At 41.1% G+C, this 24,634-nt stretch overlaps 1 protein-coding gene across 7 annotated transcripts in view; it reads left to right on the forward strand.

Moving 5' to 3' along the window:
* The window catches only part of PAK2 (p21 (RAC1) activated kinase 2), a 53,399-nt gene that overhangs the window by 5,650 nt on the left and 23,115 nt on the right, over positions 1-24,634 (forward strand). For 2 of the 7 annotated variants that reach the window (XM_072868895.1, XM_072868890.1), the window contains exon 2: positions 22,933-23,143. In XM_072868895.1, the coding sequence (XP_072724996.1) occupies positions 22,957-23,143 (187 nt within the window). In that variant the 5' untranslated portion in view covers positions 22,933-22,956. Of the gene's footprint in view, positions 1-247; positions 300-8,298; positions 8,366-17,774; positions 17,934-18,513; positions 18,747-22,932; positions 23,144-24,634 lie in introns of those variants that run through there. The other 5 variants (XM_072868893.1, XM_072868892.1, XM_072868894.1 and 2 more) reach the window with 5 other exon arrangements.

Raw genomic sequence — 24,634 nt, forward strand, 5'->3', positions numbered from 1 at the left:
CCTCGTCTGGTCTGGCTTTAGGAGGGTGGTGGTTCTGGACCGGAGCTCGGTCCCGGCTTCCTGCGGGGGTCGGTGGGACCCACCTCGGCACCCTACCCCCGGGAGCCCCCCCGCGAGGAGGACATCGCCGCCCTGGGGGTCTCTTAATCTTTGGGAAATTGGTTAAAGCCTCGTTAATTTCGGGGGAAAACATAGGTGTGGATATTGCTGTTATAAATCCTTACGGAAAAAATCTGTTTAAATACAGAAACGGAGCGCAGAGCCCTCCCCATCCCATGCAGCGAGTGCAGGCGATGCAGGTATTGCGGCAGGCTGTTAAATGCATCGGTTGTCTTTGCGGCCACTGTGATTCCCGGATTGCCATTAGCCTACATCTTTCTGCGCCAGTTAAAAACTGTTGTTTGTTGTGCACCTCACCTGCTTGGTTTTTTCTCCTCCCTGTGTTTTCTGCTTTATTTTTGTTACTGCTTTTTGTATTTATTCTGTCAAAGCCATGCAGGACGGTTTAGTTGTTTAATGGTAAGCTGTTCAGGGAGCAGGGAGAATAAAGCTGCTTTTAGCCTGGTATGTGTGAGCAACTGCCCAAAGGTTTGTTTGGGAGCAGGGAGTTCATCAGCTGGCTTTCAAGGAGCGATGTTGCACTGTGCCTGTAGCCAAAATAAACTGGTTCATGTGCTGCCTTATGGTGAGTGAAGACAATCCAGATATTGCAGCATTTTAATAATAATTATTTTGGAGGTCTTGCAATAACAGCAGTGTTAGATGCAATTCAAACGTGGTGTAGTGTGGAGTTTTTTATCTTCTTATTTCTGTCTTTCTCTGTTTTGTCTTTTTTGGGGTGTTTTTTATACTTGAAAAAGTGGGCCCACTCTTGTAAAAGTCTAGGATCTACTTTGCAGTATGGAGCGTCCCTCACAATGTGAGCCCTGGAGTGGTACCTCCCTAAAAAAACAGGGACTAGCTACTTCGTGATTCAGTTTCTTCATTTGGGAAACAGAGGTAGTTTAACTCACGGAGATATTGTGGAGGCAGGTTAAGAAATATCTGTGTGTAACCAAATGACCTGTTCCAGTTTTACATTATCAGAGAACTGATGAATTAGTCATTTCATTATTACAGACTAATAGACTGAAATAGAAGCAATGTAGAAAGGTAAAAATGCAAAGCCTTTGTGTTTATGAATTTTTGAGTAGAATCTTTGAGATAATAGGAGCACTTAAAAAAAATTCACTGAGTAATGTTTTAGAGGAAGGAAGAGCCTTACTCTAAAGTTCACTGGTTGGATATTTCAGTTCTTGAGGCCAGAACAAAAATGCTTGAGAAAGATCTTCTCTGTTGTCTAAGTTGTATGTAGAATTTGGCTCAGCTTTGTGCAGACACAGTTGTTAAAACAAAAATGTTGAGCTATTAAATAGAGAATAATGCCTCTGGCTATATATCTTGCACTTTTTAACACAGTGCAATGTGTTTCAGTGCATCCAAGGCATGTGCTCTCTGAGCTGCTGTGTGGCAGCTTGTCAGAGGCTGATTTACTAGGATGAAATTTGTACCGAGTTACAACTTGGACATTTGGCCAACTGGGGGAGTTTCTTTCTGGAAGCACCTGCTCATGTTCCCTCTCTGGGATGGATGCTGGAGTGGATGGGTGAGTGCTTTGACCATGTATGGCAAGTCTAATCTTGTGCTTATTTTAAAATCTATCCTTTTAAAAACTCATGCATGCTTGTGTTGTTTAAGGCAGCCTTTTGGTTATGTTTAAGAGAGAAAATTATTCAAGCACCTTTGGTTTCTAAATAACTTTAGAATAAGTGTTAATGATACTGATGCTGCAGATTTTGTTCTTGTGATGGTATGAAAAGCTGTAGGCATCCAAATCTAGGTCTATGTGTTTTATTAATAAGAGATACTTCTGCTTCAGAGTTCTTTCATCAGTCTTGGGTTTGTTCTTTTTTTTTTTTTCTTTTACCTTTTATCTGTTTTCTGCGCGCTAGGAGGTTTCTGAGGCACTGAGAGCTTCCCTGCGAGTTTCGTGCCAGTATATTCTTGTTTCTTACAACACACACATTTATTGACATGTCTATGCAGCAGCCACTACAAAGAAAAAGCTATTTGTTCTGAAAACAACCCCTAGTTACAGAGACGTTGTTCTAGATGGCTGGGCCCAGTGACAATACCAGGAGAGATGTAAGTCCTGGGGTCAGAAACTGGGATGCAGGCAGAAAGCTTTGAAAATTAGTTGACTCACCAAAGCATCTGGGAGGAGAAGGTAGCGGAGGCATAGTTATGGGGAGAGCAAGGAGAAGGAGAAGTCTTCAGCAGCCTGGCACCATGTATTAGCATGCATCCTGATGAATTGTATTTCTGCTGGCAGTTGGGAAAAGGCACCTTTGCCAAAAGAAGGTGGTTGTGGAGCTTTCCCTTATTTTTCTAGAAACGTAGTTGCTGCGATCAGTTCTGCTCTGTTCTTGTCAAAGCAGAGGCGATCTCTTGGACTAGGAGAAGGATTCAGAAAGGCTGCAGCAAGCTCAATTTTTAGTTTTCCAAGGAGGCACCTCCTTCCTAAATTGAAATCAGATTTGACTGTCTGGCCCAAAACTTTGAGAGTGCTTTGTAATTGCCCAGTGTTGTCTTGGAGAGGTTTCTGTACCTGCTGTGGTAGTAACGTACCTTTTCAGGTTTAACATTGCAAACGGTGAGGTTACTGCCTGCTCTGTGAAGTGCAGTGCTGCTGAAGATAATTAATCACTCCAAGCATGTGGGTGCCAGGCTGAGCTACCAGGTTGACTCTCAGAAATGATACAGTCTTCTTAATGCAGTGCTTGGCCAGTGCTGTATTGATTCTGCCTCTCAGCAAGGTCAGTTTGACTGGGGGTGCACCATGGAGGAGACTGCATCTCCTGCAAGCTTTCAGTATTTGTAGGACTTTACGTTAGACAAAAATCAGTGTTTTCTCCAGGCCTCTGGCATAGCGAGGCCGTAGGGCAAGGGGTGCATGTGTGTGTGCGAGCAAGATGGAAAGCTCTGGACTTTGATGTGGTGTGACAGCAGCTGTGCTTGTGCAGGGGGATGGTAGGCAGTAGGTGGGGAAGAGGAAAGGAGTCCAGGGTACTCACCTTGTGGCAAAGGGCGAGAAACCCTTGGGCAAGGCTCTGGTTTTGAAGGCAGAATGATGTGGCTAATGTCTTTTAACAAGGAAACACTGTAGCATTTCTTGAACGCCTAAGGATTCCTAGTGTGCCTTGCTGTTTGGAATTAGGGTGTCATGAGGTTGCTATGTTGTAAGATTTTTAGAAATCTCTTATTTGCATTTAAATGCAGGTGGTAAGAGGTAGGGGATGTTTTCAGGTGAGAATGCGAGATCTCCTAGTGACCTACCTAACTGGGGCCCAGATTGCAAGGTGTAGATTGACCTCACAGTTTATATTCAAGCCTTAATTCACCGCTCAAGGCTTATGAGATCTGAGAGCATGATTTCACATAAAGTTGTACCTTACTTTAATTGGAAAATACATACTTTAGTGCTTGTATTTTGACTGATGTAGTGGACAGTGTATGTCACCAAGAGCTGGAAACACTGGTTTTGGTCTCAATTCTGTATCTGACTCGCCAGTTTTTTAAGTCAATCATTCTTCTTATTTTCTCAGCTTCTTTCTATTTTCCCAGCTGGGAATGGGAATTAATCAGGCTTTGAAAATGTCTCACCTGGCAGGCAGGCAGGCAGAGATGTAAATGTTAGGAACATGCCTTAAAATTGACAGGAGTTTTGTTTTTGCTGTTTATCTAAATTTTGAGTGTTGGACATCCTATCTGTGAATTCACAGATAGGGAATTCCTTATGCTTTCGAAAGGCTGAGATTACAGTATGTTGAAATGCTTCAGAAATTGGTGAGGCTTCTTTTTTTCTTCAGGCAAGACAAGTGGATTTTGAAATTCTCCAATTGATGCATCTAACCTTTGTTCATAAATTTCAAAATGCTTTTAAAAATCTTCACTTCAGCTGCTAACAAGGTACTGGTGCTTAGAACTGTTTTAATGAACACACCTTACTAGGGAAGTAGAATATTTTTAAGACTCCTAGAAAGTATTGGGTGTGTTGTATAATAGATAGGTCATAATTCCCCAAAAGATCTAAGCCCAGCACTGGTGTTGGTGTAGCTCTGGCAAGGACAAGTTTTCCCAAAGTTGTATGCTTAAACAGCATGAGTTTGTTACTGAAATACTGGATGTTGTCCTGGAAGATACGTGGTTACCTGTTGCTACAACTGTACTATATTTGAATTTTTGGTCAGGGTTATTCTCTCTGCCAATTCACAAAAATTGTTTCCTATCTTTAAAGGAGTTATTTTGATAAGACAGGTTTAATTCTTTCTAATTCTGTAGTGTCATTTCAAAGAAAAGCAGCTGTAGGAAGGAACCAACATGTTAGGGCAATGGTGAGTGTGATTTAAAAGTTGTGTACTGTGTTAAGATAAGGGATTTAACAAATGTGAACCAGAATGAGGGCAGCTGGCAGGTATATTAAGGGATGGAAATACACTATAAAAAGCCTTCGCAATTCAACTTCTGCTTTTTTTTCCCTGAAGTTTTCTGCTTCCTGTTTAGGTGCTGGATGTTTGACTCGGTGTGTACCCACAGGAATTTGTAACTGTCAGCATACGTAGGCTTTCCCATAGCTGCTTTAATGAGTGAAATTATAATTTTGTCCAATAACGTGGGGTTTATTTTGGAAACAAATGTAATACTTTCTACTCTAAGTTGTGTTTGTTCTTCATTTACAATCGTTCCAGAACTGCTTTAACTAACAGAGGTATCCCCTGGACAAGAGAGAGAAAAGGCTGTTTCTGGAAGATGGTTTTTAAAATCACCTTTGAATGTTTAAGCCCTTTCCTCTTGAAAAGGTCTCTAGTAAAGTGAGAACCTGGAGGAATGAAAATGAAAATGTCTTTCCCTTAAGACTGTCTACTGTAAAAGGCCACCCTTTTTTAAAGGGGTCTTCTGAGGATTTGGGCCTTGTCTGGAGGTCAGACGGAAGCTGGCTGGGCAGTTTCTTGCGGAAATAGCTCATTGGAAGGGGCTGAATTGAAAGTACTCTTCAGCTTGTGTATTATCTGCTTTAGGGTGTAAAAAAAAAAAATGTTTAATAAGTTTTGTTAATATTTTTAAGTAAGCAACTTTTAAAATTCCAAAACATTACTTAAAAGGTAAAAGGAGAAGAAACGTAAGAGTCTTTCAACTTTTTCTTCTGTTTTAAACTGTTTGACCAATCAGGAATTCATAGGACAAGGAATTAAACATTTTTGACCTTTTTGCCAGGATTCAGGATATCAGAATTGAGGAAAAACAATTTCTGGCCCAATTCCAGGTGCTGCTGAAAAGGGTCTCTTTGGAATTTAGGAGGTCACAGAAAGGATCTCAGTCTCCTGCTACGGACAGGTCACATCAGTCTGACAGCCCAGAGGCTGCCTAAAATGCCAGCAGCAGACACTCCCTGAAGGTGCTGGAGGAGAAGGGACTGAAGGGTGAGAACAACCATCCATATAGAGTCCCAGCTATGTGTCTGTAAGCTCTTTCTGGCCGATTTGCATGAAAACATTACTCTAAATGCACACGCTAAGGCAGTTTTCCCACTGCTGTGTTGGTGTGCTTTTAGTTCTGTGTGATGTGATTTTAGTTCTGCAGCTCACAGCTCACGTAGTTTGGGAATACAGAATGTAGCAATGGGGTTAGTGGTCAGCTCAGGCAGCTTTCAAAACATGTGTATCTTAGTTGAGTCTTATTCTGAACCAGGCTGACTTCCCACATGACCTTGGATGGCTGTTAACTGTGTTTGCTTGCTTTGGGCCAACAGGTTGATTGCAGTTCGTGAAATACTTGTTGTTTTATACTAGTGTTAAATAAGTTGAGTGCTTGAGATTTTTACCGGACATGAGGTGCACCTGCTGCGACTGGTTTAGACCAGAAATATGTGACTGTAAGGGTGCTGCTTGATTTTACACCTAGATATATATGAGAACCAGCTGTTTGGGTTGGAGGGGGAAAGGAGAGGGTCCTGCTCTCCCCTGGCCCCAAAACAGTTGTTTCTGCCCACTCCAACGAGCTAGCGCTGTGGCATCCCTAAGTCTGTGGTGATCTGCGTCAGGGAACTAAATTCATGGAAAAGGAATCACTGATGTTAAACTTGGCTTGAAAATTTTGCTCAGTGATCTGACACTAATGGCCCGGTTTGTAGTAGCTGGAAAGTGTGTCTGGCTTTCTGCTCTAGAAAGCCTTTTTCACGTGTGTGTGTGAGCTTTGGGGAATGTTACTTCAGATCAAAGACAAAATGAACAAATGGGTGTTTATTTGTAGATCTCATCACAAAACACTAGTGTCATTTTCTATGGCATAGAAAATAGGTTTCTAATGTTGTTAAATGATTTATTACTTTGAAAGAGGCCGCTTTTTTTTCTCCAGTGTATGAAATGCTAGCTGTCACTATTACAAAAATGAATTATGTGAAATGTTTGATTTTCAGAGTTGGCACATTATCACCAAGTGTGAAATACTTAGTAAAATCTTTTCTGCTTGTCTTCTTGTTTTTTCCACTCAAGGGTGCAAGTGAAGTCCAGGATTTTCAAAGATATTTAGCAACAAGAACAGTTAATTTTAATCTGGTGCTCTAATGTCCAAGCTTATGAAGTAATTCTTTGTGGTAAAGAGGGCCTTGACTGCCGCAGTCAGGAAATTTATGCAAGTACCTCTTGATTTTTGTTTCTGGCATGTTGCAAAGTATATGGCAGAGTGGTGGGATGAGGACTATTTTGCAGTAGCCAAAGTATGTGTTGGCAGTGCTGGTGACTCACGGCTTTTGTGAATGCTACTTTTTCTTTCCAGCCTTTCTGGACCTATTTGCAGGGATTTTATATATGTGGTATAGTACTGTTTTGGTTTTTGGTTTGGTGGTGGTTTTATTTTTTTTCTTTTTATAGTGGGTCGATGTTGAGATTTTTAGGTGTGGATTATTTTTCCAGGTAGCTGTTAGAAATGGAAAATAAAAATTAAGAATAGTTCAGTAAAGCTGGTTTGGATGCTTTCTTCACAAGCAGGGCTGTGTGTTTTAGTGTGTGGTTGTGATGTCTTTTATTTTCTTATTTATTAATAATTATTCCATTGTAAAATATTTTACTTCTGAGAGGCATAATTCTAATTTTCCTTGGCTTGTTGTGTGTACACTGGAAAGTCTCACAGTCTTTTTGCAGCACAAGCAAATGTACTCATGCTTGGTAAAACTGGCTTGAGTATTACTTGTGGAAGAAGTTAAGACACTTGGTAAACCTATATGGTAGCACATCCACAGCAATATTACTAGAGCTTGGAGCATCTAATGTAATAAGGTTTTAGTGTCTTAAAAAAAAAATTAGAAAGAAGGGTTGGGGAATAAACTAAAAGAATGAAGGATAAGTGAAAATACCAAGATGAAATGATTTTTAATTTGGTAGTAGATGGTAGTAATGATTTTGTTACTCCAGCAAAACAAAATTTGTATTAACGCTAACAAGATATAATTTTTTTTTTCCATTTCCTCATTGCTGCTAAGAGATACTTGTCAGACACATGGTTGGCACTGACTTTTATCTTGTAACACTTTAAGCGTGACTCATTGGGGATCCTCCTTGCCCGGCTATTGAAAATCTTTGGAAGTTAGTCTTTGCAGTACTTGCAGTACTACCAGATCTTATTTGGCTAAGAGACTGGTGATGGTTGTAGTTTACTTTCTTAGCCCTTCCAATGTCCATGGGCCAAAGTGTGAGATACCAGCTTTCTAAATTTAAAACTGCATCTTAACTGGAGAAATCTCTTTGTTTCAAGGATCTTGGTAAAGATTGAAAATAGATGTAACTCTTGTTCCGTGTTACTCTGATTAATCAGAGTGATCGTGTTTCCTATGCTGCTGAAACAGCTTTCTCTTCCTAACCCTTAACGGTTTTGTCAAATAACTTGTTAGTAATCCTCAACATTTAGGATCTTAATTGTCCTTTTCTCTTGTTTATGTTTTTAATTTCCCAAACAAGGTACTGGGATCATCAGTGCTTTCTGTTTGGCTTCACACATACTGTCTATGTGTTCATACATACCTGGTCAATGGTGGATGATGGGCCATTTTCCAGTGAGCAGTGTGGTGATAGACTGGTGGCAAGTGACTGCTCAAGCTGGTATTTTGTGGGCTCTCTCTTTGTTGCCAAGTTTAACAGAGATCTTTATCTCTATTTTACTCTATTGAAATGGCTTACTGAAATTTGCTTCCTGTTTTCTTAACAGAATTGAAAGGACCTGAGAAAATTTTCACTTAGATGACAAGCTCTTGGAAAGTTGACCACTTCTAAAGGTATTATATTAGGGTTAACTTTTTCCATAGTTACAATACATTTTATGAGAGGATAAATTTTTTTTTTATTTAAAAAAATGTGTGTTTGAATTTTCATAATCACAGAATTTGTAAGTCTTCCATGCTCATTTGTTGCAACAAAAATGTTTTATGCCCTCATTCGTATGTTCAGACACACTGGTAGCAGCTAATAGTATTGTAAATTAAAAAGAGGAAGACTTGGAAGGCATAAAATTGTTGTGCTGGGTCAGGCTGTTGATGCATCTCGCCCAAGGTACTGACTGCAGTCTCTTCTTGATGGATATTGGCTTCAGTGTAAGGACTCTCTTAAATGACTTTTTGGACCTGGGATGTGGCCCAGGACTTGCTTCAGCTGCTGTCTGCAGTACCCTGGTTTTGCAGTACCTCCAGATGAAGGAGTAGACAATCACATAGTGATGCCTCCCTGATACATCCTTCATCTTCTTGTGATTTAGGGCTCAGCTAGTGCTGAAGATCAAGGTAATGCTATAATGCAAGTCTTCAGTTCTTGTGTTGATGGCACAGCATAAGCAATGTCTTTCTTCTGTGTTTTTCATAGATTATTATCATGCAACTCTTGCAATGGAATTAGAGCCCCCTCAGATAAGTGGGGTATCTCTTATTTCTGTTAAAGTAGCTTTAATTTTTTATTGGGGTGGTATGCATGTATGTGAGGACCTCGTGGATGGAAGCCTCCATTTCATGGGTGAGTTTTTGTGTTTTGTAGATGGTAGACATTAGTCTTTGAGGTCTGTTTTATGTGAGTTCAGTCTCATCCTCACAGGCATCTTCAGCTGCTTTATAATTGCACAACTGTTATTGGAGGCAAGATAAGAAGGTAGAACTAGGTTTGAGAACTGCATCCTTTTCGTATCTAAATGCCCGAGCCTCACAAAAATGCATTTTCTGAAGCTTTACTCTTGCTCCGTAATATTTCACTGAAATCTTGTCATTCTGCCCATAAGAATTTCACTCATTCTTTATTGAACAGGTACATAGTTACAATATGTGGAGCTGGAAGGGCTACTTGGTGCAGTACTCCAGCATCCTTGCCTAGACAGCCCAGGCCTTACAGCTTAGCTGTGATGCAAATAGTATAAAACACTCCAAGGAAACACTTCGAATAATAAGTTCAATAGGATCACATTTACAGTTGCTTAACATCTTGCATAAATTATTAAGCAACCTGATAGATGCCCGAAGACAACCTGTCACCAGCGATAGAGACCTTTCACACGATATTTGCTCCCTTATATGTGCTTCAGTGTTAAACTCCTGTCATAATATAAGTCGGTTTTTAAAGTCTTTTGCAGCTTTTGAAGTTCAATATTATGTTCTGTCAACTGTTTAAGTATTATTTTAACTTGACAGCTTCATTTGGAAGCTCTTATGCTTCACAGGGTGCTGGTTATCCTGTGTTGTAATTGTCACAGTCCTTTTGTCTGTTCAGTTGGTAACTGTGTTCTTAATTTTGTATTTTTATTTTAAAGTATTCCGTTCTTGAGCTGCAAAATCAATTTTTGTTGTCCTAGTGCTGCAGCATCCTATATAAGCAGTTGTAGATGGCTAGAGATAATTCGTCTAGTTCTTAATCAGTAAAGCTGGGATAAAATAGTAAGATCTGTGAAGTGTGCTAATATAAAATGGTAGGATGTATTACATCACTTTGAAAATTTGATAAATTTGTTTGACCACTCACAATTGGTGTTTAAACCATTGTACATTTATTTACATACATATATGTTTAGGATATTTTTATCATGCATTTGATTTGTCAACTGTAAGAAGCATATGCAGTAGTAATAATACAGAGAAGAGGTTGTGTGGGTTTGGTTTTTTTTTTTTTTTCCTTTCCCCTGCTTACTGGCTCCTATAGTTGTCTTGTAGGCTTGGCAAAAATTAGTTTCCACATCAGCATATGAGGAATAAAGATGTGTTGTTTTTGAATTATGATACAATTTTAAGCTTTTTTGCTGATTTTTTAATATATTCTGATTTATAGCTTGCGCACCAGTTCTAGTTGGTTTGGATTCATTTCTTCAGCATTTTAGATAAAAATCTGTTTATGAGTGAGAAGAGTAAGGGAAGTAGTTTTACTAGGAATGACTTAAAAAAGAAAAATTAGAAAATTAGTTTAAAAACTAATTCTGGCAGCCAGTTTTTTGAATGCAAATTGTTCTTTCCAGCTTCCAAATGAGTGCTTTGGCTCCCTGAAAGACGTACAAGAACATTTGCCTCAATTTCAGGGAATTGCTGCATTACACTGTACATTAATATGTTGCTTGTATGTGTGCAAGTAATTTTAAAGTAGAAAACCTATAACAGCATGCAAGGCAAACCAGGGCAGTGTCACAAAAAGAGTATTGGAGTGTGAACACGGGTGAATGGTTTACAGAGCCAGTTTGCCTTGCTCACTTTTCCCTTGTGTTGTTCTAGATATTACAGTTCACTGTTTTTCTGTTGATGAATGCAGGTCCAAAATTTTACATGTGTAGAGATCCTAGAAATTCATGTCGATTTGAGTTGTGACAGCTGCAGTTTGTGCTTTTTGTACTTTTTATTGCTGTTTGAAATAATGAGGAAGGGATTGCCTGTGATGTGCAATGACTGCGGAATTTGGTTGTATGCCCCATCTAGGTATCTTTACCTCTCCTAATAGAGTTAAATGTGCCAGGAAAAAATAGGCTAATCACTTGTCTCTTTGTATAAAGTTTGTAAAACTTTAAACATCAGCATTGTAATGGAGTTCTCTCTGAATGTGACAATCCTGAAACACTCGTACAAACTAGCTGCAGGCAGAAGTAGTGTTAGTGAGGTTTCGTCACTGAGCTCTGGGGAGTATTTTACTAAGATCTGATGCCACCTGATAGTCTTGAGCTGCTGTTGGTAGAGAAGTATTGGGGTGACCCTTCCTGAGCATGTTGCTTTCTCATTGATTTTGTTTGTTTGTTGTGTTTTAATAAATTGACAGCCTCACTTCCAAACTCATAGGATGCCCTTCTTCCCCATCAAGATCTATGGCTGGCTATTGCTAACTGTTTGCAGGGAAACTAGTTTGCTGTTGTCCCTTGTTCCCAGTTTTCCTCCAAGTAACTGCAGCAATAAACACTGCTTTGTAGTTTTCCTGTTACCAAAAGCAGTCTGGCGGTGGTGGGGGGATTATCAGTTTTGCTGATGTGGGCAGGACCCTGGTTAGGGGCGAGAGAGCCAGACCTTGGCAAAACTGTTAGTGGCAGCAGTGCTATCTGCAACCTTGGACACGACTGCACTGATTTATGTTTGTAGGCTATTCTGGCAACAGTGAAGTCTAGAAGCTATGTGTGTTTCTAAGAGGGCTTAAGGCTTGTACAATTTGTGCATACTAGCCAAGAATAGCTTTCCTAGCTAGTGGCAAGTGAACTTGCCTGGTGCAGAAGTGGGATGCTGCAGGGAGCTCTTCTCATGTAGGAGTTTGAGTGTTTGAAGAAGTCATTGTACTTGTCTGTCATGCCACAAATGGAATATAATTCTCCTAGGAGAAATGATCTCTATTTGTCTGTATGGTGCTGCTAGAATATGCTTAGGAAATTAGTTATGTCCACCCAAGCCATCTCTGTTTTTTTTTTTTTTTTTTTTGAAAGACCTGTTTCCACGCTCAAGTGCTTTTTGTATTTACAGATCCTGCATTTGATTTCTTGTAGACTTCGCTTTTTCTGGCTGAATTTATGTTCAGTGTGGGTATGAAAAAGTAAGCATCTTGAGCTTGGGTCTGTTCACGTAGGGGTTTTGACAAACTGGTGAACTGTTCCAAGTGGTTGTGATCATCTGGGCGGCAGGGCTCTACTGGTGTCCGCTGGTGCTCACCGTGGCTGGGAAAACTGACTGGGAAGAGGCAGAATTTCCCATTGTGGCATTTTGTGCCAGGCTGGCACTGTTTTACAGTGCTGCAAGAAGGGTTGAGGGTTTGGCCCCCAGGGCTGTTGAGCTGAGCTTAAGTTCCCACTATCTGCTAGCAGTAACTGCAGTTGAAGCAAACCTTGGCCAGCCACTTAGAGAGAAACAAAGAAACACTCTGTCCTGAGGGTAGATGAAAAAGATAGGTTTTTCTGGAGGGAGCTATTTCTCTCTTCTTTTCCCTTATTATTTCTTTTTTCTGTAGCTGACCTTTGACAGCTCTACCAGTGTGATGAGGGAGTGATGGATCCCTTAGTCTTGGATTCTTTCTTCTTTTTTTTGCCATCCTGGCACACACTGCGTGTTTCCTCTTCTCTTTCCAGTTAGCCCTGAACCTCTAATTTGGATGGGTAAGCCATGGCCTTGTCTTGCCATTGCCCAATAGTATTTCCAGAGGTTAAAAAAAGCCTTTGTTTTCTATTAGAGTTACTGGTGATCTCGCTACACAACACGAGTAGCCGGACATTTTTAGAGCTATATCATTGTTCTTTTGAGTGGTGATTGTCTAGGTTAAACAGCTGTGAATGCTGTTAGAAATATAAAAGTGCACTGAGCTGTATAGGTACCTCATGTGGGGTACCTTTTATTCAAATAACTTTTGCTCTGGAATGTGTGATCCCTCCCTGCCTGTAAATGCCAGGTTTAATTGAGAGAATCTCAATGATGAGATGCAGACTTCATTTTTTTTTTTTCTTGTAAACTTTCCCTACTTGCCCTTTTCCCCATTCTCCTTTGATCTTTAGAAAACCTCAGCTCATGAAAATAAAGGCTGAAAAGTGTCTTCTAGTTAGTGAAATATGAGTAAGCACAAACACCTTGAATCATAGATTTGCATGTGATGTACATGCTACAGGCTGTCTTGTCTGTCTTTAGTTGACTCAGGTTTTTAAGTAGGTAGAGCGGGGTAAGTAATTTCCTTGTTGAGGGTTGAATAGGCTTTTTCAAACACCTTTGAGTACATGTTATCATTATGCAGTGTTGCACAATGGTTTGTTGAAGGAAAACTGTGGCTGTGGGCTGTATAAAATGAAGCGTGGCCTGAATTCAGCTGGTAGGCGGTAACTACCCAGCCCTGCGGCAGAGGGTGGAAATTGATCCCTCTTGATTTAATTCCTCCTCCATCATGCTCTGCGGACCTGCAAGGGCTGCCTCTTGGAGCAAGGTGGGAATGGGCATCTGCGGCTGTCAACTCAGCCATCTGGCTCATTTCTGTGCGCCGCTGTCATTGGCTGGCAATAACGATGTCGTAGCCTCGCCGAGTGAGTTTTCCTGCCAAACTTAGGGGAAATGGGAAATAAAGGCAGTTGGGAAGTCGCTTCTGAGGCCCATCTGGTACTGTCACCTCTGGTGTTTGAGCTGTTTCAGAGGTGATAAAGCAGAGAAGAGGTTTCTGGCTCACTGGTGGTAAAATATGCCACCACAGTTCAATAGTGCCAAATTTATTTTATGAAGCAGGAATGACGATTCAGGTGGGAGTTGATTGCTATGCATGGTTTAAAGGGAGAAAGTGGAGATGTATCGCAAGACTCGGAGGTGGCTGCAGTATATGGTGAAGTCAAGTCTCATTAATTTGCTTAAATTTTCCATGCAGTAATGGGCTTTTGCCAGGACTCTTGCACATCTTGTCTCTAGTCTGTGCCTCTTCTGATTTTTCCCTGTTGATATCTTTTTCAATCACAAAACATAGCTGATGATTAAGAAATTATACCTCTCCCCAGTTTAAAAAGTCAAAAACTGAACATTTGGGAGAAAAATTTATCCTTACCAAGGTTTCTGCTATTGCTGTGTCATTTTTTTTGTCATGTATACAGACTTTGTGAACCTGGTCTGCCAGCTTGGAAGGCTGCCAGAATCTTAGAAGTGTAATCTTTTTCACTTATCTTTATCGATGCTTATATGAAAGTTGTACTTTATTGTGCCTGCACCGAGGGGTGAGGATGACTTAGCCGTAAGCACTGCATGGTGAAGAAGTACTAGCTGAAATACGCTTGTTTGTGTTGGCTGTCTGGGAGATGAGAAGGTGATGTCTACCACTGGTTGCTTCTTAGAAGACTGGGATCTGTTTTTATACCTAAAATGACATTTTTGCCGACTGGTTGCTCATTTTCAGGGCAAGACTTTGCACATCTGCTAAGTGCCTTAAGGAGTAAATAGTTGAATTGCTTTAGGTTGTAATGTACTTTGGCAATGGGTTTGAAGAATATTTTTCCTTAGGAAGCCTTAGTAACCCTTTCAAATACCTCATGAATAGGATATTTGTCTTCTGTAACTTGGTTCACGGAAAGCACATCATTACAGTTTTGGAGAGACTATTCCTTGTTCTGAACAAAAGATAGTTTCCTTGCTGCTTTTTTTATTTCTTCTGTTCAACCATGCTTTTTTTCCCTTCTTTTTTACCCCCCAACTCTCTTCTTCACTTGGCAATTAAAGGGCAGTTATTTTTCTCTGTGCTATGCTTTCCTTTCTATTTGTGTGACTCAGCAAAAATCATAAGGAAATTGAGGGGTCGGAAAAAAACAAAATGAAAATAATTTAGCTGGGTTTGTTATATGCGTCATCCAGTCTGATTTTGCAAAAGACTGAGGTTCTATAGTATCGTTAGAGTGGGAGTATTATGTGCTGCCCCTGTCACATGTAGCAGGAAAGGGAAGATAGCAAGAAAGGACCTGTTTATAAACTTCATGGTTGTAGCCTTGCTGGTTGAAGGACGCAAATGGTGCTTGTGGCTGTTACTTTTGAAAAAAAGATGCTGGCAATTTATCATCTCCATTAGCGGGTTGGCCTTGCCGAGCAGTCAGTTTGGTTAACATGTGTCCTTGCATAAATCTTAATGAAAAATTTGTTTGACAGGCTCAGATGGTTTTTATTCCTGTTTTTTTAGCTCTTTTCTCAACTGCATCGTTTGAAAGGGGTATCTTGCTTGTTTGTGCTTGTAAATTAGGGAGAGCTGTGCTTGTTTGGAGTGTCTTAGGTTAGTCTAGTTTGCTAAATAAAAATAACTGTTAGCTTTCACAGGTATGTGATTTGGCATTGACCAAATACTTTTATCTGAGACCCTCTAAAGCTGGAAAGAGATGTTTCAACAAGTCCCGTGGGGATTGGTGCCTGCCTTTTTACAGGTGGGAAGGCTTTGAGAGCTGCATGTTGTATTAGAGCATCTGCACATGTTCTTAAATAACTGTAGGTGAAACAGATTATCCACCTGGCTCTTACTGGCCATTATCAAGGTTACTCTTGTTCTTGCTTTTGCACAAGTCCTCTTTTGGAAGGCAGAAGATCTGAGACTGTGTTTGCCAAGTCTGTGAGAAAGTAATTCTTTGTCTGCCACTGCTGGTTTTTTTGCACGACTTTTCTGACTTGAAATGGAGAGGTATTTTCAGTCTCTGAAGGTAGTCTCATACTGTTCCAGAAACCTCCTTTTTGGATCTGATTAAATAAATCTCATGGATCCAAATACTTAAAGTTGGAAAGCAAAACATCCAAAAAGATTTGGTTTGCTTTTTGTGGAGAAGACTGAGATTTGCTGGTTCCGTGAATTTTTCTGCAGTGGTGAAATAATTTAAAATTGATGATCTGCTGAACTAACATGCTGTTAGAGATGGGGCAGGAAGTGAGCTGTGGCTAGGTAGCACTATCTGAATAAAAACTTGTCAGAAAGCTGCTTTCAGCTAATCCCTGGGAGGAAGTGAGCTATAATCAGTACTAAGTGAGCTAATCACAGGAAATCTATTGCTCAACAGAAGCCTTAAAAAAAAAAAAAAAAAAAAAAGGGCGGGGGGGAAGGGGGAAAGAAAAATACCCATGCAGATATTTCATTCTGCTTTTGTACTCCAAAATCTGTTTGGTCCAACAAAATTGAATATCCGATGAAACGAGCAGCCCTCCGATCTCCACTTTAAAACTGCACAATGTGTATATCCGTTTGCCCTCTTTTCCAGAATAATGAAGCATCAGGTCTCATCTCCTCCAGTAAGGTTTTTTTTTTTCAGGTATTAAAAGGGAGTGGTGTGGGGAGGCTGAGGATAAGCTAGCTACCAAAACCACTGGGGGCTTGGGGTCAATGTACTGGGAATGAGTCTCCAGACATTTTCAACAAGGACCTTTATAATATAAACCAAGAGTGGGACATGACTATCTTAAATCTGTCTTGGTACACCGGTCTTCTCTTGAAGCATCTCACACTAGCTCTTTTATTATATTGTTTTTAATTGCTCTGCACTTCTTTTCACTTGACATCTTCTGCCTTCGAGATTAGTTTGCGAGACATCTGTTTTGCTATTTTCCTTTGCTCTCCACCTGGCTGTCCTGGATGCTGTTCTTTGTGCGTGACAAATGTTGCCAGTAGCGCCCTATAAGGCTCTACAGGAAGACAGCAAATGACAGCCACTGCCGTGCAGATTGCTGTAAGGATAACTTTCTTTTCTCAACCCTCGTGCCCTCTGCTAGAGCAGGGACAGGGAAATGCGCTTGCCATCAGGGCTTTTTTCACTTTTGATCTGTTCTCTTTTCTTCTTCCGTCGGACAACAAATGGTTTTGCAGCATTTCTTTCAAGCATCGTGCCTGCTGTCTGTGTCCATGGCCCAAATGTTCGGCAGTTCTCCTTGCAGCAGTTCAGGTGGTGTCCCAATAAGGTCCTGCAGCTGTAGTGGCACATCAGGGATTATGATTTCAAAAGCAAAGTGGTTACGTTTCTTAATGCATTGTTAGCCTGAAATCGGTTACTTCTGCTTTTTGGTCAGCCCTGCATAATAGACTTAAATTTGATGGTTGTGTTGCTCCTTTTGTGTTACATTGCTGATAGTAAATGAGTTGAGTCATTTTTACCTGCAATAAACAGAACTGAGTTCAGTTTGCAGCTCTGTGAGCCTCCTGTCAGGGTATGTACATACAGAGGATTTGATTTATTTCACTGATTTAGTTCTGGCTCCTTGGAGATCTGTTGCTTAAGTGGCAGTGTAAAGCCAGGATATTGTGTGCCAGGAGTCAGAATTTATGTGCATGTTATCAAACAGCTCTGAGCTTGATGTGTTTTGGTTTTTGTTTGGTTTGTTTTTTTTTTTTTTCCAAGCAGTAGTCCAATTTACTTTTGCATCAAATCCCAGGCAGTGAAATACAGATGCAGCCTAGGCTCCTCAAATACATTAATTTGAACACATTAAGATGTCAAATTCAACTCATTATGATATGAGAACTTTCTATACCAGCTGTTTTGTTTGACGCATGGCACCATCTTCCCTACCCCTGCTTGGGGGCTTGCAGTACTACACCATAAGACTGATGTGTATGCATGCGTAATGCATATTTAAAACTTAATCTGCTCAAGTCCAAGTGCTCCAGTAAAAATGTGACTGTGTGCTATAGCAGATAGGAAAATGCTTGTCTTCAATTTCATTTTATTTCCCTTTAGTCATTCTGCAAACAAGTTTGAGAGGAAAAATGTTTGTCCTTTTTTAGAAGTCAGAGGAGCTAAGTAGCAGCCCTGTGGCGGAGAGGGGCCTCCGTGGTGGAGCCTGCCACCGAACAAGCACACCGCTTCAGCTGGGATGGGAGTGCATGTCAGCCTTGATACTGATCACAAGGGAGGCCGAGGGAGCCAGGACCGGCACAAGAGCTGTACGTAGGAAGTTCTTCAGGAAGCAGCCCTGCTTTATGCTCACACAAGGGGGAATTGAGGGGAGAAAAAAAACCCAACAAAAAACCAAGTCAAAGCCAGAGCATTTAGACTAATGTGCTGCAGCAGTGCATTTTCATCAGTTTTCTGAAAACGCTGCCCAATTCTCACTTTACTTTCCATCTTTTACTCACTGTCAGGGTTATGTTTCTGGGTGTTTTCCCACCACTGGCAGCAACAGGAACTGCTGTCTCTCTTCTGTGACCTGGATATGCCATAGGTTATCAGGCCCTTTTCTTCCCCAAAAGGAAGAAAGCTAGTGAGCAGCAGAACTGACTCCTGGAACATTGTTGTAAAAATGAAACTCTGAATGCATGTACAAATTGGTCACTGTAGGTTTCTTCAGGGGCTGGGAGGAAGAGGGCGGGTTAAGCTACACAAGGAGCTTCCCCTGTGCTTTTCTTGCCTCAGACTCACTGGGCAAAGGTGGAAAGGAAAGAGTTGCACTTCTGAGGAACCTGGCTTCAGGTCTCCCGCTGTTGGTGGTGAGTGATTTAGGATAGCACAGACCCTGGCTGGCCGCTTGCTGCTGGCTCTGCAGCAGAGGAGTGAGCGCATTTGCTCTTCAGCCGCTGCAGTTCACGTTACGATGGTGTCTAAGGCTGCCGATGATGAAGAGAGTACTGCCATTTTTGCTGCCCCAGTGTAGGGCAAGAAACCTTTGTCAAAAGGAGGGGACAGCTATTGCAAGTAGTGTCATATACTGGAGATAAGGACTGAGAATCAGAGCCTTGGGATCACCAGCACTGGTACCTGTGAGTATGTTTTGTGGAGTAAACAGCAGAACTGTTGGGAGAAAAGCTTTTGGCTCTTTTTGTGTCTTTTTTTTTGTGAGTGTAGTGGGTTGCAGCACTGTCCTGTGGTGGGAATGAATCTGTCTGAAGTCTGTAGTTAAGTATTGTTTGCAGTTTCACAGCTTGTTGCTGTGGTTCATTCATAGTTCTTGTAATTAAATGTAGTGCAACTAGTGATTGTGGGGGAGTTGCCGATGTGCTTAAATACTTTATTATTACTGGTATTATCTTCACTGTCAAAGATGAAAGTGAATCCCTTTCCCCTGATTACATCCTCTTCCATATATTATCTTTGCTTCTTCTGTCATCTTTCTTTCAGATTTAGCATACTTTTATGAGGTTGCTCAAACTTAGGTTAACCATTTTAGTAAATGTCTTTCAACCAAGCTAAAAAAAACCCCCACCATTAATTGTGTTGTCTGATTCTGTCAGAGAAATATGAACCTGACATCCCCTTTGCCAGTATACGGACTCCTGGCAGGCACTGGAAAAAATGAAAATTCCCCTGGTCCTTGCAGTTCCCTGCACAAGCCATGATTCAGCAAGGCCGCCACGTGGGTGATGGTGCAAGAGTGATTACGCCTAGTTGCTGTGAAATGACAGGCTCCTTTTCCTCTTCGGGGGAGTGAGAGAGCAGGAAAGGAGCCTCAGGATATTTGCACTCCTCTCCCCCCCCCCCCCCCTTTTTTTTTTTTTAATCCCTCCTCCAGTCATTGCCCATAATGCCAAACCTCCACAGCAATTTCAAAAGTACTTCCTGATGTTGTGGAAACTTTCCCTGCATAATGAAGACAGGGTAAGGATAAAGGAGAGGGGAACTGCTCTTTCCTTCTGCACTCAGCTGTCAGAAAGAGACTAGCTGTTTGGATTTGAACCTTAACAAAATGATTGATTTTTTAACTTCCGATGATGACTGAAGGATCAGACTTCTGTTTCCTGAAGCAATCTGTTGTGAGTGGAGCTGTTGTAATTTCTTTAAACTATGAATTCAAAGCTGCTGTGCATTGAAATGGTCCTTTGTGCCAAATAGTTTTGGATGTAGCAGTTTATTTTAACAACAATCTTCAAAACAGCCACCCAGAAATTATACTACTTTGTGTTATTAAATAAATCACATCTCTTAAGTTTTTCCTAAACCACAGATTTAATGAGCTTGAAGGATTTTAACTGCAAATGACGGAGCTAGTCCCTCAGGTGGGAAGCTGATGCCTGAGCACTTTCTGCCACCCCAGTCTCCTCTGCTAGCCCTGCAGCTTGTCTTCCTGCAGCCCCACAGCTTGTCTTCCTCCTGTAGAGCTCCTGGGCTCTACTTTGAGTGAGGTCAAGGATCTTTCTGAACACTTTGAACATGAAACACTGATCAGAGCTGCAGCTCTGAGGGTTCTGCACAGATGCTGTTATGCCAGTTTCTTGAAGTGCCTGATTTTTCTTGTGGAATAGATGAATTTTGGATTTCCATATACTCGCTTCCAACTTGTTGCTTAAGAGTTTTTTCTCTTGAGCACGCAAGGTGCTGAGGAATAATTCGTTTCAGATCAAGAAGCTGTAATACTGAGTATGCCATCAGCCGACTTGTGCTGCTTGTGTCACTGAAAATTGAGAATTTTTACTATAGTGAGAAATTTATTTAAAAAACATGTAAACAAAAGTGTAGTAAATGTTTTTTAAATTTGCAACCTGAATACCACGTTATACCATTGTTAATTCAGTGACTGGGTTCTCCAAGGGAGCATGCAGGGAATTAGTATGGGCTTGGAGGGCCAGGTCTGTTCTTGTCCAGTTTCAGATACAGTTTAGTTGTTTATCCTTACATCCTGTTCTTGCTAATATCAGGCAGCTCAAAGAACTGCACAGATGGAGGAAATAATAGGGTTTACTTTAGAAAAATACAAAAGGCTACTCGTTGATGTTGCTTTCTTCATATAGTGTATCATTTTGGTGTTGAAGTTTTGTGATATGCTGCTTTATCAACTGTGATTTATTTAGCCATCTGATTGTATTTCCTTGTTCAAAGGGAGGAGTGCTTTCTTTTAAATGTCTATTCCCATTTGGATAGCTAAGGACCCTATATCCTATTCTTTTCTGAGATTTGATTAGCGTAAGGGAAATGGATTATGGTCTGCTGTCACTCGAAGCCCATCTTCAGTAGGACTCTTGAATACCATATATCTGATTTGGTGGTTCAGACCAGAAATTTGCCCATCTCAAATGGGTGGCACACACTTTGTGCAAACAATATGTATTGTTAGGAAAGTGGTTGGAATTAAAATCCTTGTGGGTAGGCTGCTCAGACCTGCTGTTAGATTGCAGGGTTAATTTTTTTCCCCATATTGCAGTGTAGGTACTGGAAAATATAGAAGATCCTGCAGATAACTTGCAACATCTGAAAGAACAATCAGTAAGTGAATTTGGAAGACTGTTGGAGGATGGGAATCGCGGTCTGATTCACAACTGCATCCCTGCAGACATGTTCAAGTATTGTAGGTCTATTTATTGCTCCATTATCGGCAAAGGGCTTGAAGGCACGTTTGTCTAGGTGGGTATTGCACAGCTTTGATTGCTGTTCCCCATCAGTCCTTAAATAGATGGGGCAACTAGCACATGTCCAGTTTTTACTTGCCAGAACTTTGCTTTGTGCTGCTTGTGCAGCACAAAGGTATTTGCACAGACATTATATGTTTTCATGGGCATTTATGGTGATAATTCATTTTAATCTCTCTTGAGCTTCACGACATAAAACAGTGTGCTCATGTGCTGCATGAATTCAGGCTGCTAGCCTGCTTTGTTTTTCTTCATTGGGATCTGGCAGTATTCACCTAGTGCAATGATAGGGAATGGCAGTCTGCCTGTTTTTAGTTCTTCTGCTAAGACCATGTTGTGCAAGATGCACGTGTTGTACAGAGACGTTGTATAGCACAATATTTATACTTTGGAAATAAGGTGTGATAATTTAGAGTGGATTGCACTGTCTTATCCTGACTCTTTTGAGTGGCAGTGATAATGATTGCTCCAGTGGTGTGGCTGGGACTGAGTTGTGCTTTGGGACTGTGATGGGCAACTGATAGACACTGGTAGGCCATTAATTTCCCCAATTGTCATGAGAGGAGGAAGAGGTCAACACAGAGATGTGTTGACTCCTCTTCCAAAGGGGTGGCTCATCATTCGAGCATATGGAGGAATGAAGGGCATATGTGTTATTCAGCTGTCATCGAGAGGTAATTTCTGTAAATTTTTCCTTGTGCTATTTACTCTGTAGCAGATAGGCTGCCTGTTTCTTGGTGATCAGAGAAAAATCTCCAGGAGGGAGAAAAGGCCAGTGCAGATTTTCTTGAATGTGGAATGTGTCATGTAGATGCTTTGTTGTGCCGTGTTTTTAGCTTCAGCAGCTATTTGTTCATCATTTCTTTCATGTTTTTGTTAAGGACTCGAAGAGGATTGTGGTGATAGTATATACTCATTTTATAAATGGAGAAAGGGTGGCATAAAGTGGTAAAGTAATGCAAGTCCTCATTCAGAAGTGGAATGCATCCAGTGGATCTTAGTCCCTGTGCTCTTTAATGTAGGCTGCATAATTCGGGTAAAGATATTCTTAATGTTACTTAATGTGGACAGTGTGAATTCTAAACATAAGCTAAACATAACTTCTAAACATAAGCTATTCTTCTCTCCCCAAGACCTTGTCTGAATGACAAGAAAGAAGACATCTATAAAGCTTTTACAGGTGTTTGATTCTAGAGCACAAAGCTCTTCAGGCTAGAGCTACCCCTAAAAGATGATGTACTTATGCCCTTACGTATACTATGCCTTTCATGTATGCAACCTTTGTGTGAACAGATAGTGAACCAGATCTGGGAATTGGTCCACGTTATAACTGACTGGTCTTTTTGACTGGGTTCGTTTCATCACTGGAAAAGTTTGTCACTCCATCCCACAAATGCTGCTGCTGGCACAAATGAATGGGTGGCCCAGAAGCGGCAGGAGGAAGGGATCCGCTTCCTTTGGCAGGGACATCAGTGTCTGCCAGTGCAGTGCTTGCCGATTTCCTCAGAGTTGAATTCACACCTCCATTCCCTCTTGACCAACAGAAATGCTACATTTATGTCTTTTATGCTCTCTTCCTATGTTAAAACAAATATTTCTATTTCAGTGCTTTCACTAGCTATTGAGAACCATGTCTGACAACGGAGAACTGGAAGACAAGCCACCAGCTCCTCCCGTCCGGATGAGCAGTACTATCTTCAGTTCAGGGGGCAAAGACCAGTTGTCTGCCAACCACAGCTTGAAACCCCTGCCCTCTGTACCAGAAGAGAGGAAACCTAGGAATAAAATCATCTCCATATTCTCTAGCACTGAAAAAGGTAAGATGCCTCTATTTTCCAAGGTTACTCCTTGTATTCCTTTACTCTTCTTGTAAGTTTTGATAGTGCTTTAGACATTTGTGTCCAGCCTGTACAAGTGTAGGAGATTGGAGGAAGCTTTGAAAGTTGGGTATGTGGGTTCAATGAGCTGAGATGTTCTTTCCGTTTGCACTGGGATGTTTGAAGATGAAATGCTAAGTAAGAAAAATTAAATGGCTCACTGAGGAAAACCACCACCTATTGCTTCTTACGTTTGCTGCCCAGTTTATAGTAGTGCATTTCCAAACAACCCTAATAAATGCTTGTGATTCCTGGGTATCGTATTTACCATTTTGCTACGCTAAATGCAGATTTCTAGTTGAAACTGAGCATCCAGCTGTTTTGGAAGTTACTTCATGTTGATGACCACTTATGTGGTACCTTGAGGAGGAAAAAAGGTAGTAAAGAAATAGTGGGAGGGTGCAGTGTGCATGAAGGAGAACTGAGGAAAATTAAGTCCTCCTGTCTGTGTAACTGCACTGTTAGGATTAAAGTGGGGGAAAAATCTGGTTTGCTGTAATCAAGAATTATTTCTGAGAAAAAATTGCTGTAATGAAATTAGACTGTATTTGTGCTTTGTTTCTGCCCTCTTTTCTGTATGATGAATGTATGTACAGCATTGGAACCCTGATCCTGGTTCTCAAGGATGTCTGTATCCATGTACAACAAAATGGTGCATAGATAGAAATATCTTCTGACATCTGGTATGGTAAAACTACGCAGGAACTTATAAACCTGACCTGAAACTGCTATGCATTTTATTAACCTCTACCCGTTAGCATTTTTGTGATAATATTAAGATGCACAAGGGGAAGGCCCTGCTGCTCTTAATTGTTTCTAGTTCTGCTCTTGGCTTCCTGTGCCTCATTGCTCATGTGCCTAGGTGGGACTGGTTCAGTCATGCCAACACAGGTTTGACTGTTTCAAGAGACTTTGCTCCTCCGGTTATCTATTAGCTTGGCTAAGTATTTTCTCCAGGACTGGTTTTTACTTTTGCTCGGCTGTGTGAGCAGCCCCTCTGCAGCCATGCCTCACCCTGGAGACAAACGCTAGAGGCAGGCTTCCCTGTATTCGGAAGATCTGGCTTTCCACGATCTGGCAGAGTTTCTGCGCTGAATGGTGGGCGTTTTTTCCTTTTCGGAGGATGGAAAGATTTGGCCAGTGTAGCTTTTGGAAGCAGAATAGTTATTTCACAAGGTCATTTATTGTGTAATAACTGTCTGTGGCTGGATTACAGCAATAGAAGTGGTCTTTTTTTCTGGCATGGGCAAGAGCCTTAAAGAGGTAAGGAGAATGAGAGATGCAGGTTGGTGGCAGCACCCCAAGAAAGAGACTTCAGGCCTCTGAGGTTGGTGAAGGTGGTGAATCTGTGTGCTGTCAGCTAGGTGTAGTGCCACATGTCTGGAGCAGGTTCTAGCTTAGCCCTTCAATACTGCAGAAAGTGGTGTTTTA

Source organism: Ciconia boyciana, chromosome 7 (assembly GCF_034638445.1).
Source record: "Ciconia boyciana chromosome 7, ASM3463844v1, whole genome shotgun sequence".
Classification (NCBI taxonomy): Eukaryota; Metazoa; Chordata; class Aves; order Ciconiiformes; family Ciconiidae; genus Ciconia; species Ciconia boyciana.